The sequence below is a fragment of the Rhinoderma darwinii genome, chromosome 3 (assembly GCF_050947455.1).
Source record: "Rhinoderma darwinii isolate aRhiDar2 chromosome 3, aRhiDar2.hap1, whole genome shotgun sequence".
In the NCBI taxonomy this organism is placed as follows: Eukaryota; Metazoa; Chordata; class Amphibia; order Anura; family Rhinodermatidae; genus Rhinoderma; species Rhinoderma darwinii.
This window is the reverse complement of record NC_134689.1, coordinates 352,289,003-352,305,872: the sequence shown is the minus strand read 5'-3', so window position 1 is coordinate 352,305,872 and position 16,870 is coordinate 352,289,003. Positions and strand designations below refer to the sequence as shown.

The 16,870-nt window shown below is 40.2% G+C and overlaps 1 protein-coding gene across 1 annotated transcript in view; it reads left to right on the top strand.

The window, feature by feature from the left end:
• Positions 1–16,870, top strand: part of ANTXR1 (ANTXR cell adhesion molecule 1) — a 235,682-nt gene that overhangs the window by 94,869 nt on the left and 123,943 nt on the right. The window contains exons 10-13 of the mRNA XM_075855335.1: positions 193–291; positions 826–895; positions 1,593–1,671; positions 11,909–12,004. Of these exons, the coding sequence (XP_075711450.1) occupies positions 193–291; positions 826–895; positions 1,593–1,671; positions 11,909–12,004 (344 nt within the window). The remainder of the gene's footprint in view (positions 1–192; positions 292–825; positions 896–1,592; positions 1,672–11,908; positions 12,005–16,870) is intronic.

Below are 16,870 nucleotides of genomic sequence, written 5' to 3'. Positions count from 1 at the left end.
GATCTAGTTACATAGGTTACCTTTAGAAATAGACAACAGAAAGAAAAGGATGGGGGAAGATGTTGTGTAAGAAATGTATGCTTGACTAGTAGAAAGTCTGATGGGTAGCAGTGGATTCAAAGATAGAAAAGCAAATGAGTCATTAAATACTCCAAACATCTAATGTGTTTGATTTACAACATCTGCTTCTAGAGTCCTTTCAAGTGGTTGTACGGGGGAACGGATTTCGATATGCCCGGAATGTTGATCGAGTTCTCTGCAGTTTTAGAATCAATGACACAACTTCCCTCAGTAAGCATATTTTCTCAATGATATTTCATCCTTTGCATGAAGTGACTTAGCAATATCATGACATGGATAAAAATGACTAATTCAAAACGCCCTTTTTTTTTTTCTTTTTCATACCTGATAAGAATTAATGCTTATGTGTTTTTCAAGCTGTAAATACATAAATAATTAAAGGGAATTGTAAGATTCGAAAAAGGCGTTCCCCCCCCCCCCAGAAACCGCACCACACTTGTACATGGGCCGTGTCTGGTATTGCAGTTCAACTACAATCATTTCAATGGGGCTGAGCTATAATACTAGACACAGTCCATTGACAAAAGTGACACTATTTCTGAAAAAAGCTGACCCTTTTCTCTAATCCCAGACAACCCCTTTAAGCCGATAATTCACACCCACTGATCCAAGTTAGGTAATGAATCTGATTATAAAATGTATAATACCTTACAGGATTGCATTGGTACATACTATCTTAAACAATTAATGATACACAAGCTGAGTTTGCTTCTCTTGTAATATGGTTTTATATTTGTATCATAGACGAGAAGCCCCTCGTTGTGGAAGACACTTACCTGCTGTGCCCTGCACCAGTTCTAGAAGAAGATGGCATGTAAGAAACAAGTACAGATTTGAATAGTTATAAAGATACTAGCATTAAAGCGTGTTGTGTGGAAAAATACAACAGGCTCTAGAAAAGTCTGCCCCCTAATATGCCACCACTCAGTCCCCTACATGCTTCCACTCAGTCCCCTACATGCTTCCACTCTGTCCCCTATATGCCACCAGTCTGACTCTGACTCATATGACTGTCATCCCCTGAGTCATCAGTGACACACATCTAAACCCCTCATGATTGGCTGGGCTAGTGGGAGGGCTGCCTGCAAGGCAAGCCCCCAGGTCACGTGATCCTTTTTCTGTCTTCTTGTCTTCTTCTGATCTCTAAAATGGTGGCTGCCATTTGGAGCAATTCATCCGGGATTCCATAAAATCCAAAACTTTTGGGAAATTCGTAACATGGAATGGATTTTCTCATCCCTACTGCTCACTATGTTATTTGTACTGGAGAGACCAGATTTGATGTTTTTGTGTGCATATTGTATCTGCCCCATGAGCACTGACACCACAAAATTAACAGTACATGATTTTGGCCACCATTTTTATTGTGCTTTTCATACATGTTTACACGGAGAAAACAAATCTGCTCAGCAAGAGCAAGTGAATAAAAACATAGTTCTGAGAGATTGGACAGTTAAATAAAATAGAAATTCCAGACCTAATTGTCAACTCTCTCTGTTTTGTGTTTGCAGGACAGCTACTCTTCTGGTCAGCATGAACGATGGTCTGAGCTTCATCTCCAGTTCTGTCATCATTACTAGCACACATTGTGTAAGTAACAGAACCTTTGGCCAATATGACCAATATTACCACTTAACCCCTTCCTGACATCCGCCGTATATATACGGTGCTATTGGGCATGGCTTCCCGCAAAGTGGAGTACTATTACATCGCGGTGATAGTGAGGGCTCAGGAGCTGAGCCCGCACCATCACCGCCGGGTGACAGCTGTATGTTACAACAGGCACCCTGATGTAACGGCTAGGACCGAAACTAGCCTCTGATCCGGCCGATTAACCCCTCAGATGCTGCGTTCAATAGAGATCGCAGAATGTGAGGGGTTATTAGCCACCGGCAGCCCAGCAATGTGATTGCTGGGTTGTCAGTGGCTGCAATGGCAACTGGAGGCCTAATACTGGCCTTATGGTATGCCAGCAACTGAAGCCTCCTATGCCCCGCTTGGAGGTGGGGCCTAAAAGACTTCTGTTACCATTGGTAAGATGGCGTCATCAGCAGTGGGTGCCCGCTGTATGTTACAGCGGACACCCTGCTGTAATGGCAGGAACCGGAGCTAGCTCCAATTCCTGGCATTAACCCCTTAGATGCAGCGATCCAAAGTGATAGCTGCATCTTAGTGGTTTGTAGCAAATTACCAGCCCTGCCATGCAATGGCAAGGCTGCTGACTGCTACTATGGCAATAGGAGGCCTAACAATGGCCCCCTGTCTGCCATTATGGAAGCCGATTAGGCCCCAACCGGAGGTGGAGCCTGATCGGCTTGCTGTCAGTGACCAAATGACAGTTCTAAGGGCGGGTTCACACATGGCGGAATTCCACTTAAATTCCGCTGCGGACACTCCGCAGCGTTAATCCGCAGCGGAGCCGTTTCTCCATTGACTTTCACTTTAAATTAGCAGTGTTCGTTTACACGATGCGTACAATTCCGCTGCGGAGCATAGGCTGCGGAGCGGAATTTGGTGTCCGCAGCATGCTCTGTCTGTTGCGGAGCAGTGGCGGACTCATGGCGGAATTTCTCCATTGACTTCAATGGAGATTCAAAGTTCCGCAATGAAGTCCGCAGCTGTCATGCACATGTCATGTGTGCTGCGGATACGTCTTGCTTTTTTAACTTGACATTTCTTCATTCTGGCTGGACCTATGTATTTCTAGGTCTACAGCCAGACTGAGGAAGTCAATGGGGCTCCCGTAATGACGGGAGCGTTGCTAGGAGACGTCTGTAAATAGTCACTGTCCAGGGTGCTGAAAGAGTTAAGCGATCGGCAGTAACTGTTTCTGCACCCGGGACAGTGACTACCGATCCCAATATACATGTATCTGTAAAAAAACATATAAGTTCATACTTACCGAGAACTCCCTGCGTCTGTCTCCAGTCCGGCCTCCCAGGATGACGTTTCAGTGTAAGTGACGGCTGCAGCCAATCACAGGCAAAGCACAGGCTGCAGCGGTCACATGGACTGGCGCGTCATCCAGGGAGGTCGGGCTGGATGCCGAAAGAGGGACGCGTCACCAAGACAACGGCCGGTAAGTATGAAAATCGTTTCCTTTCACTAGGGAAAGTGCTGTCCCTTCTCTCTATCCTGCACTGATAGGGAGAAGGGAAGCACTTTTCCCGCAGTCTGCAGCAGCTAGTCCGCATCAATGTACTGCACATTTTGTGCAGATCCGCTGCAGAATCTGCAACGCAGATTCTGTGCGGCATCGATGCGGACAGTTGCGGAGGAATTCCGCCATGTGTGGTCATGCCCTAATACATTGTACTACATAGGTAGTGCAATGTATTAGAACAGCAATCAAACAGTTGGACCATCAAGTCCCCTAGTTGGACTAAAGAAAAGTGTAAAAAAAAAGTGTAAAAAAAAAAAGTTAAAATAAAAGTTGTAAAAAATAAAATAAAAGTTTCAAGTAAAAATAAAACACAATCACCCTTTTTCCCTTATCAAGCCATTTATTATTGAAAATAAATAATAAAACCATACATAATTGGTATTGTCACGTCCGTAACAACTTGAACTATAAAAATATTATGTATTTGTCCCGCGAAGTGAAATCAGCGTAAAAAAAAACTAAAAAATACTGCCAGAAATGCTGTTTTTTTGGTCACTTTGTCTTCCAAACATTAAAATAAAAGGTGATCAAAAAGTCGCATGTATCCAAAAATGGTACCTATATAAACTATAGCTCGTCTCGCAAAACATAAGCCCTCATATAGCTCCGTCGACAAAAAATGTAAACGTTATGGCTCTTACGGCGACAGAAAAAATACATTATTTTTACAAAAGTAATTTTTATTGTGCAAAAATTTGTAAAACATAAAAATCGGACTGACCCGCAGAATAAACTTAACATGTAATTTATAACGCATGGTGAACGCTATATTAAAAACCTAAAAAACTATTCCAGAATTGCTGTTTTTTGATCACCTTGCCTCACAAAAAAAGGATAACAAGTGATCAAAAAGTCGCATGTACCCCAAAATGGTACCAATAATAACTACAGCTTTTCCCGCAAAAAAAACAGCTTTCATACCACTACGTCTATGAAAAAATTAAATAAGTTAAGGCTCCAATAAGTCAGGAAAGAAAAATATGCAGTTGTGCAGGCCCGAGAGGAACACTTCTTCTGTTTCAAGTGGCATTTTATCAAGGCCCTAAAATTAGGCAACCATGAATGGGAGGACTCAAACGAGGGTGCCCGTATTATACCAGGAAAACACTTCCCAGCAAAATTCCCCAAACTGCAAAGGTGCGGAGTGTGGACCAAAAGGGGATAAGAAAGGACATTTATCAGTGCGACACTGGCCTGTGCAGAAAGGATTGCTTTCCCGCGTAACAAATATTTATGGATTATTTTATTGTTTACCCTATTATTATAGCACTTGACTATGCCCCTGATGTACTCTGCCCAACTTACATGTACCCCCACATTATAAACTAAAATACCAGTAATACCCAAACCAAACTACTACCAAGCGAAATCCACTCGCCAAAAGCTAAATGGCGCTCCCTCCCTTCTGAGCCCTACAGTGTGCCCAAACAGCAGTTTACTTCCACATATATGGAATCGCCATACCCGGGAGAACCCTTATAACAATTTTTGGGGTGTGTTTCTCCAGTGGCACAAGCTGGGCACGACATATTTGCCACTGAAATGACATATCTAGGGAAAAATTTAAAATTTTACTTTGCACCACTCGCAGCGCAAGTGATTTATGGAAAAGACCTGTGGAGTGAAAATGCGCACTACACCCCTTAATAAATACCTTGAGGGGTGTAGTTTCCAAAATGAGGTCACTTCTCAGGGGTTTCTGTTATTATTTCACGTCAGAGCCTCTGCAATTGTGAACCAATACTGTGTAAATTGTCAAATTAGGCTTCAACTTTGCATGGTACTCTTTTACTCATGAGCCCTGTCGATCATCCAGGCAAAAGATTAGGGCCACATGTAGGGTGTTTCTAAAACCCGGAACCACAGCATAATAATTAGAGGGCTGTCTTGTTATGGTGGCACAAGCTGGGCACCACATATTGGCATATCTATGGAAAAAATCCCAGTTTCACTCTGCAACACCGAGTGCACACTAATTTCTGCAAAACACCTGCGGGGTTAACATGCTCACTACACCCCTAGGTGAATACCTTGAGGGGTGTAGTTTCCAAAATGGGGTCACTTCTGGGGGGTTTCTACTGTTTTGGTCTTACAGGGGCTTTGCAAATGCGACAAAGCGACCATAAACCAATCCAGCAAAATCTGTACTCTAAAAGCCAAATGGTGCTCCTTCACTTCTGAGCCCTGCTGTGTGCCCAAACAGCAGTTTATGACCACATATGGGGTACTGCCGTATTCGGGAGAAATTGCTTTACAAACATTGTGGTTCTTTTTTTCCTTTATTTGTTGAGAAAATTACAAATTTTGAGCTAAAGCTACGTCTTATTTTTTATTTTCACTGTCCAATTTTAATAAAATCGATGAAACATCTGTGGGGTCAAAATGCTCACTACACCCCTACATAAATTCTTCAAGGGGTGTAGTTTCGTGAATGGAGTCACTTTTGGGGAGTTTCCACTGTACTGGTACCTTAGGGGCTTTGCAAATGCGACATGGTGCCAAATAATCAATACAGCAAAATATGTACTTCAAAAGCCAAATGTCGCTCCTTCTTTTTTGATCCTTGCCGTGTGCCCAAACAGCAGTTTATGACCACATATGGGGTATTTTCCGTACTCCAGAGAGGTTGCTTTACATATGTTGTGGTTCTTTTTTTCCTTTATTTGTTGAGAAAATGAAAAATGTTGAGGTAAAGCCACGTCTTATTGAAAAAAAGGATTGTTTTTATTTTCACTGCCCAATTCTAATAAAATCTATGAAACCCCTGCAGGGTCAAAATGCTCACTACACCCCTAGATTAATTTCTCATGGGGTGTAGTTTCCTAAATGGAGTCACTTTTTGGGAGTTTTCTCTGTTTTAGTCCTTCAGGGGCTTTGCAAATGCGACATTGCCTCTGCAAACCATTCCTGCTAAATTTAAGGTTCCAAAAGCCAAATGGCGCTCTTTCTCTTTTAAACCCTGCCGTGTTTCCAAACAGCTGTTTATGACCACATGTGGGGTATTGTTTTACTCGGGAGAAATTGCTTTACAAATGTGGCTGTGCTTTTCTCTTTTAGTCCTTGTGGAAATGAGAAAAAATTAGCTAAACCTACGTTTTCTTTAAAAGAATGTAGATTTTAATTTTCACGGCCTAATTTCAATCATTTCTGCAATAAACCTGTGGGGTCAAAATTCTCACTATACCCATAGATAATTTCCTTGAGGGGGTCTAGTTTTCAAAATTTGTAACTTTTGGGGGATTTCCACTGTTTTGGCACCGCAAGAGCCCTTCAAACCTGACATGACAAAATATTTTCTAATAAAAAGGAGGCCCAAAATCCACTAGGTGCTCCTTTGCTTCTGAGGCCGGTGCTTCAGTCCATAAGGACACTAGGACCACATGTTGGATATTTCTAAAAACTGCAGAATCTGGGCAATAAATATTGAGTTGCATTTCTCTAGTAAATCTTTCTGTGTTACAAAAAAAATGGATTAAAAATTAATTTCTGCAAAAAAAATTACATTTGTAAATGTCACCTCTACCTTGCTTTAATGCCTGTGAACGTCTAAAGGCTTCAGAAATGTTATAAATGCTATTTTGAATACTTTGAGGGGTGAATTTTTTTTAAATGGGGTGATTTGTTGGGGGTTCCTAATATATAAGGCCCTCAAAGCCACTTCACATCTGAACTGGCCCCTGTAAAAATAGCCTTTTGAAATTTTCTTGAAAATGTGAGAAATTGCTGCTAAAGTTCTAAGCCTTGTAACGTCCTAGAAAAATAAAAAGATGTTCAAAAATTGATATCAATCTTAAGTAGACATATGGGGATGTTAATTAGCAACAATTGTGTGTGGTATAACAGCCTGTCTTACAGGCAGATACACTTAAATTTAGAAAAATTCAAATTTTTGCAATTTTTCGCTAAATTTTGGTGTTTTTCATAATTAACTACTGAATGTATTGAGCAAACATTGCCAGTAACATAAAGTCCAATGTGTCACGAGAAAACAATCTCAGAATCGCTTGGACAGGTGAAAGCACTCCGACGTTATTACCACATAAAGTGAAATATGTCAGATTTGAAAAATGAGGCTCTGTCAGGAAGGTCAATAGTGGCCAAAGCGGGAAGGGGTTAAAGAAGCAATGTAATCATTTGTTGTATTAAGTAAAAACAGAGTTGTAGAGAGGAAACTTTAACCTCCTGCGCCCAGGGGCAGAAAGTTACCTGGGAGCAACTACACTCTAAGCAACCCATCACTGATGACTTATCAGAAAATATAGATCTGAATATGATCTTTTTGGGTTGTCTACATATTTTTGAACATGTGGTGTAAAGAGTATGCCTATGCAGGGACCCCAGTAATCAGCTGTAATCTTGAGGGAAACCCTGAGAAACTAGCTATCAGTGTGAGGCTGCTTTACACACACTGTCCTAGCTCATCGTGATCTCGCGAGACCACACTGAGCTAAGACAGTGTGTGTAAAGCAGCCTCACGCTGATAGGACAGCTTCTGAGGCTGTGAGATAGCTCCACCGCAGGAGAATCACAGGCGTTGACGCCCACTTGGCTAGTCAGCGATTAATTAGCATATTTTCCACCCAAACAACTGGGAGACATATCTCTAGAACGGGGGGGCCTAGAAATAAATCAAAAGCACCACTGGAGTCCAGGAGACAGCAGTAGTAAGGGGAGACTTATGGTTCACTTTTTAGGACCTAGTTTCAGACCCTGCCAGACACCTCTGGCACAGCTTATCTCTGCGGTAAACAAAAGATCGTAACCATTAAAAACCAGGCTGTTTGACCCTTGTTTCCCCAACAGGGGGCATCTTGGAAGAGTTTGGCTGTCCCATACACATTACATTGTCGGTGGACGCCATCTACATTTGTAGGATCTGGCAACAATTATAATGTTTATGGTCAACTTGTGCTTTGCTATTTATACAGCATTTTGCTATCATCTGATTGAGGAGTTGTAGGAATCTGTGCTGCGAATCTCTGTGACATGGAACTGTTTTGCCACCCTACCTCCTACTGAGACTTGCTTTCTTGTGTTTTTATTTTGTGACACATCTGGAATAGAGAAACTGCGTTTCAGCTGCAGCAACTTAGCTATGACTGCAAACTTTATTTAGGAAGCTACTGCCAGTAAATACTAAGGAGGTTTAATGTTAACCCTTAGTAGGGGAGGATAACTCTGCACCATACAGCAGCATATGTAGTGCCTGTGGTTCCATAATACGGAGCCGCAGGGATTTTGTGTGCCTCTGTACAGTCTCCATACTCTTTCATGTGCATGAGGCCTTATCTAAAGTTCATCCTGTTTTGTAGAATCCAAATGAACCTTCTCCTCCCCCCCCACAGATTAAAATCTTGCTCTTGCATTGGTTGATTAAGCCAAATTTTTGTGTTCAACGCACAGCACACGGACCCATTGTTTTCAATGGGGCCATTCACACATGCATGATTTTTCATGCAGCGTTAGTGCGCGTTGCGTGAAACTCACTGCTTGTCCTATATTAGTGTGTTATCACGCGCCCATTGAAGTTAATAGGTGCGTGAAAACCACGCACCGCACATGGATGCACATCCGTTTGCGTAGTGTGATTAATGCATCAATTCAATTAAAAATAATTGTAAAAAAAGATGTGTTTTGCGAGTGCGTGAATAACGCATGCCCCTCACAAAGCACACTGATGCATAACGCAACACACACGTACCAGATTCACGTGCGTTTTTCACGTGTGTGTGTGTGTGAATCTGATACTCTTGTGTGAATGAGGCCTTAGCCTGCATTTACATCGGTGTCAAGACTCCGTTCCGATGTTCCGTCGGAGCTTTCCGAGGTTTCCGTTTCCATCACCATTGATTTAAATGGTGACGGATCCGGTGCAAATGGTTTCTGTTTGTCTCCGTTGTGCAGGGGTTCCGTCGGTTTGACTACATAAATAGGGTAGTCAACTATGGTATTGATTCCGTCAAAACGACAGAACCGTTGCACAACTCAGACAAACGGAAACCATTGGCACCGAATCCGTCACGATTGAAATCAATGGTGATGGAAACGGAAACCTTTAGTTTCCATTTGCATCAGTCGGGGCTGAAAATTTCGATGGAACGTAGCCCTGACACAGATGTGAACGCAGCCTAAGACCTACAGCCAAAGAGGAGCATAAAGAACACAAAACAAATATTCAAAAGTTGCATCTTTATTGAAACAACATTGTTATAAAATTCATAAAGACATGCACATCGACATTAACACAAAGCAGAGTGATAGCCGGTCTGTTATTAGTACATTGCTAATAATAAATATAATTACTGTAAGTAAATCACAATATTATGTAGTATAGTAAATATTTATGGGTTTTCCAGTTAACATGTTAGACCACACAGAACAAGTTGCAGCGTGTATACACAATAATCAGAATAACCTTAGTAGCGTACCCTCCCCTGTAAAAAAAAACATTGCAAAGTATCAAGTGCAAACCAATGAATGTTCAAGTTAAGTTGGAACAATGCACTTAATCTTTCCTTCATGCCCATTGACAATGCACAATTTTACATTCTCAGTACGAACCTTAAATTGATTAAGCAATTTTGAGATTCAGTTCATCATAATTTTTAACATTTAAAGTTGGCAAATGGAATTTGATCATCTCTAGATTTTTGAACTGTGGGTCACAAAGTTAGTAAGTAAATTCACCTCTAATACTAGTCTAGGGCTACCTGGGGATATGAAGTCACACGCCCATCGCAGTAAGAACCATTTAATGTCATTTTTGCAAAAGTCGTAGGGTTGATTTGTTTTACTATACGGAATAAAAATACCATTACGACCACGATTTTACTGTGGTCCATTAACAACGTAATGCCGCCGTGTAACCGTAGCCTAGCCCACATAGAAAATTGGGAGAAAATTGTAACTACAGTTCCCTAATTTTTGGATAAATTTCACAATCACTTCTGTACAGATGACATCATCAGAGTTGAGCAGTGTTTTCTAACATTATTTAATCCCTCAGTCCTCCGGGGATTGCCCCGGTAACATTTCCTCATTTTAGCGATGCGAGGATTAAAATATAATGAACATTTGCTTAGACAGATACAAGTCACAGTCAGTCCTGATTTGTGTACATTTCCCTAATCTTTTCTTATGTGGTTTTTAATCCTCTTTTTTTCCATACAAGAAAAGACTCAGCAATAAATGGACATTAACATGTAGGAAATCTTTTTGATTTGTGAAACTTTGTTAGAAATGTTTTAGAATGAAGTAGAAGCATTGAGGCAAAGCAGGAGCTGGATGATTTCCAACACATCTTGGAGTAATAAATGGAGAGACGGATGTCTCCATGTGAAGTCTTGTGCTTTAGACTGTATTCTGTGTCTCAAGGATATGCTGCCCAATGTTAGGACATCAAATAACAGTGGATCCAGGTGTTCCTCTGTCCTAGATGAGATAGTGACTATATCAATCTCCATAGACCACAGACAAGTTTACCGGTTTTACCCTGCACGACTGCTTTGTGTATCCCGTTATCAAAACGGTCATGTGCATGATCCCTAACTTAGTAGATTCACCTGCGGTCCTTTCTAAAACCACAAAAGACATGTGATAATATCACGAGGACTTGCGCCAAATGACAAACTTGGCTGTTTTTCATCTGGCAAATTTTCTGGCTCCGCTACACCTTCTACTTTTTATGATTTAAGCTAGTTGGATTTAGATCTAGATAACAGGTAACAATGTAGGGTTTGTAGATGTGGTACTAGTGTAAGGGAGTTATTAGAAAAAAAATAATCTGAGATGAAGGTATTATAATCTGTTCATATGATAAAAATATAGTGATATAAAATGAGTTTTCTGATTGTCTGCCAAACATTTCTCCTACAATGCCCACTACAGGGGAAATGTATTATTACATGGAGGCCATACAAATGAACGGCCTTCTATGTAATAAATGGACAGGCCAGGTTCATCTAGTGGATAGGCCATCCATTTTTATCGGCGGGAAAACCCCTTTAATGATTGTTTAAAAAAATTGTATTCAACTTTATAATACACTTTGTGTACCAATTTCTCATGGTTCCCAACTCTCTGCTTGCTGTCAGTAAATGGAGACATTATTGTTTATATCCAGCGGCAGAAAAACATTCCTGATCATGTCCTCATTACAGGAGAGCTCTGATAGACTGTATCATGTCAGTGATCTATTGTGGATTCAAGGGCGTATTTATAGGGAGTGCGTACCCAGGCATGGCACTTGAGGTTGTCCAAAGGCCCCTCTGCCACATAAGAAGACACCAGTATTATAAATGGTGCATGGTAGATTTTGCATTGGAGCCCAGGAGCTTCAAGTTATGCTTCTGTATAGATCGGGACATTTTAATGGTCTCAAAATCTGGAACCATGTGCCTTTTAATAAAGTGTCATATTCAAACTTCTATAGCCCTCTGGCCAGACATCGAGAACTCTACTGGCACTCAATGCTGTGCGAGGGAAGGTAAGTCATCTAAGGTTTAAGAAAAATGCTGCTTATTGACAGATAACAGCAGTTTCATATGTAGAATGGTTGAGTTTGTCAGATGAAGAACTGCTGGGTTGTAAATCGTTACAACTCAATGTAATAAGGCAAGAATTATATCATCCAATGAGAATTCAGCATGCTTTTATATCCTACAGGCGGATGGGACCATCTTGGCTATTGCCCTGCTCATCTTATTTCTCCTGTTGGTTCTGGCCCTGCTATGGTGGTTCTGGCCTCTGTGCTGCACTGTGGTAAGTGTCTGATCTCGTTGTCACGTTATATTATAGGGACCTGATGTGACCCTGCGCTGGTGGAATGTGCTTAACCTCACTTGTTTTCCTGCATCCTACATTTTAATACTACTGGTCGCCTTTGTATAAACAGCATCCATTGCGGTGGGGAATCATTTGTTTATCCTCCTACTAAGTCAGGAACGCATACTTCTCTCTACACATAACACACGTCCCATAAATCGCCTTTTATTACTGTTAAACAAGCTGACTACTTAAGATATCGTAATACTAGGATAAACTTGTGTAGTGGTTGTATTACATTTAGTAGAGAAAATATTTCTAGTCCCTCAAAGTACTGGTCAGCAGTATATATGTCAATAATAGTGAGCGGACCAAAGAGTCTGTTTGAAGACATATAACAACTTAAGGAGGACTTGTCTCCTCTCCTGACATTTTTGTTTTAATAAATATTTGTATTCCCCATGAAAAAAAAAATCTGGAGCATCTTTTCTTAGATCTCTACGTTGTGCTATTATTCCGCCTAGAAGTTTATGAATAAATGGACAAATGAATATTAACCCCTTCCCGACGTTTGACGTATCCATACGTCATAGCCGGGTAGGGGAGGTATGGAACGGGCTCACAGAGTGAACCTGCTCCATACGATGAGGGTGTTGGCTGTATGTTACAGCCGACACTTCACAGTAACGAGCGGGATCCCGCTCGTTTAACCCGTTAAATGCCACAGTCAATAGCGACCGCGGCATTTAAATCGTTCGAAAGAGGGGGCAATACCCTCTAGCAGCTCATCGCGCCCCCCGCAATGCAATTGCGGAGTGGTAATGGTTGCCATGGCTGCCTGGGGCCTAATGAAGGCCCCCAGGTCCGCCATCTTTGTGCTCCTACTAAGCCTGTCAGAAAGAAAATATACTGCAATACATTGGTATTGCAGTATATCGTGCAAGCGACCCAACTATCGCTGGTTGAAGTCCCCTTGAGCTAAAAAAAAAGGTAAAAATTAGTAAAATAAAGTTGTTTTTTTTATGTAAAAAAACAAAACAAAACAAAAACAAACTTTTCTCATTTCCCCCCTAGAGCATAGTATAAAAATAAATAAACATAAATAAATAAAGATAATTGGTATCACCACATCTGTAAAAGTCTGAACTATTACAATATATCATTATTTAACCTGCACGGTGAACGCTGTAAGAAAAAAAAATTGTAAACGTCAGAATTACTATTTTTTGGTCATCTCATCTCCCACAAAAAATGAAATAAAAAGTGATCAAAACATCGCATGTACCCCAAAATGGTATTATTAAAAACTACAGCTTATCCCGCAAAAAATAAGCCCTCATACCTCTTAATCGACGGAAAAATAAAAAACTTATGGCTCTCAGAATTTGTCGACACAAAATAAATTAAATTTTTTACACTTAGGTTTTTACTTGTAAAAGTAGTAAAATATAGAAAAAACTATATATAGTTGGTATCGCAGTAATCGTATTGACCCGCAGAATAAAGTTAACATGTTGTTTTAATTGCACTGTGAATTCCGTAAAATTGAAGCGCAAAAAACAATGGAGGAATCGCTGTTTTTTTTCATTTTCTACCCCACAAATATTTTTTTCCATTTTCCCGTTGACCTAGTACATTATATAGAACAATAAATGGTGCTACAAAAAACAAAAATTAAAATCTGAAAGTTGTTTACAACGGGAAGGGGTTAACAGTTGGGGGGGTGTCCCTACATAGACTGACACGGTCCAATCAGTGCTGACAGGGTAAGACTGTGTAGGGACACACCCTTTTGTTAATGGAAAAGGCTTAGATAATTTCCTAGAACAAAAAAATATTAGCTCCTATGTGTAGAAATTTTTACCTTCCCTTTTCCCATCCCTTGGTTGAGCTTGATGGACATGTGTCTTTTTTCAACCGTACTAACTATGTAACTATGTAACACCTATTTGTCAATAAATTCATAAATTAGTAGGAGGAACAACAGAGGAATGGCACAACGCAGAGTTCGAAGAAAATATGTTCCAGAATTGTTATTTCATGAATTACAAGTATTTACTTGTGTAACATCTTAAATGTTGTGTTTTTTTCTAAGTCATTCATTTGTAAATCTGCCTGAAGAAGGGGCCTGTGCGCTCTGAAAGCTTGTATTTATAATTTTTATAGTTAGCCAATAAAGGTATCATACCTACTATACTTTTGTATTTTTTGGACACAAAAGTATTTAACATTGCATATTAAATGGACATGTCACCATCTACTAACCTCCCTAAACCTGAAGTCTCCATCGCTGTGTGTGGCACTATCATAACTCGTAAGCAGCACGCCTGCTGTCTTTGAGTTATTTTTGACTCAGATCTTTCCTTTACTCCTCACATTCAATCACTTTCACGCTCCTGTCATTTTCACCTCAAAAACATCTCCAGAATCCGCTCTTTTCTTACGGAGGAAACCGCCAAAACTCTCATTGTTGCTCTGATTCACTCTCGTCTTGACTACTGTAACTCATTACTAGTCGGTCCTCCCCTCACTAAACTCTCCAAACTCCAATCTATCCTTAATTCAGCAGCCAGGCTCATCTTTCTGACCAACCGCTACACCAACGCCTCTATTCTTTGCCAGTCACTGCACTTGTTGCCCATACCCTTCAGAATTAAATGTAAACTTATTACTCACACCCACAAAGCCCTCCACAGTGCTGCACCTCCTTACATCTCCTCCCTCATCTCTGTCCACCACCCTACTCGGGCTCTATGTTCTGCCAACGACATTAGATTAAAATCCTCCCTAATCCAAACCTTCCACTTCCGCCTCTAAGATTTTTCTCGTGCTGCACCCGCCCTCTGGAATGTGCTACCCCAGACAATCAGATTAATTCCCAATATCCACAGTTTTAAACGTGCCCTGAAAATACATCTTTTTAGACAGTCCAACAACATTCCCTAATCTGACTCCTTTCCATGGCCCCCCTTTTAGGGTATGTGCACACGATAACTGCATTTGTGTCTGAAATGACGGAGCTGTTTTCAGGAGAAAACAGCTCCTGCATTTCAGACGTAATTGATCGTACTCGCGTTTTGCGAGGCGTCAATTACGGGCGTAATTTGGAGCTGTTCTTCATTGGATTCAATGAAAAACGGCTCAAATTACGCCCCAAGAAGTGTCCTGCACTTCTTTGCCGAGGCAGTCATTTTACGCGTCGTCTTTTGACAGCGACGCATAAAATTAAAGGTCGTCGGCACAGTACGTCGGCAAACCCATTGAAAGCAATGGGTAGATGTTTGCCGACGTATTGAAGCCGTCTTTTCAGGCGTAATTCGAGGCGTAAAACGCCTCGTTTACGCCTGAAAATAGGTAGTGTGAACCCAGCCTTAGATTAGTCATCACACTCCTTCTCTTCATGTCCGTCATACACGGATACTGGCTGGTGACCGGCTCAAGCACCTTTATGTGTACCACCCCATGTGTATAAAAAATAGCTGGACTATTGTTCAAAACAAAGACTGTTACACTTTGTGTCTCCCTTATTTCCTCATAGATTGTAAGCTCTTGCGAGCAGGGTCCTCAGTCTTCTGGTTTGAATTGTAAATGAACTTTGTCACTATGTAATGTTTGATATGGTTTGTTTCATGTTCCCTCTAAATTGTAAGGTACTGCGTAATATGTTGGCGCTATATAAATAAAGATTATTATTATTATGACAGGTCCTCTTTAAACAACAAGATAACACCTGTCCACATACTCTATTGAGACATATGGACTTCATAGAGGGAGATCTACTGCTCAGGACCCCCCTCTCTAGTAGTTAGAATGGAGAGCAGCTTAGAAAGTGCCTGGTACGTTTCATTTATACGTTTCATTTATACGAATGGGCGCTACTGCAGGGTAAATGTGGGGCCATCTGCAACTTCTTACAGCCATACGTGCTGAGCTCCAGAGGTTTCAGTTGCTCGACCCACCCATCAGTGGATCAATGAGGCAGCTTTCTTCTGAAAAGGGGTTGTTTCGTTGAGACAATCTCTTTAAGTTTTTGGAATTTTAGATTATTTCAGTTATAATATATATATATATATATATATATATATATATATATATATATATATATATATATATATATATATATATATATATATATATATACTGTATATAGGCAGATATTTCTTACATCTACCTAATTTTATCGTATACGTAATTGAACTTACATCCGATTTGTAAATTATATCACACATGCCCAGCCGACATAAATAGGGCAGCATATTTAACAAGGTATTACGGTTTCAGCAAATGAAGATTATTTATTGCATTATGAAAAGTTATATATATTTATTTTTTTTAAACTCATTTTATTGAACAATAAACACAATACAATTAGTGTATCAATAGAGAAATAATGGCATCACATCGTGCGTACATATATTGAATAAAATACAATGAAGAGATAAGAAACTGAGTATCCGGTCACACCAGAAACAATACTCAATCTCACATATTTGTAAAGTGCACAGCATAAATCAGGATTTTACAAGGAAATATAATACATATTTATATATACACACAAGAACAGAGTCAGAAGCCAAATATATATCAGAATATATCACAAATTTTATTAAATATACATAAAACAAACATGTTAAAAGGGTATATGGATGGAGAGACTCAATGTAATACAAACACAGAAAAACCAAGTAAACCAGGTTTAAATTAGGTTGTAATCCCTATGTTGTAGGCATAGGCAGGGTAATATATTGTCTTAAATGACATTTCCTTAATCTGTGTGTAAAATGTCATTTAAGACAATATATTACCCTGCCTATGCCTACATTTTGTGATATATTCTGATATATATTTGACTTCAGACTCTGT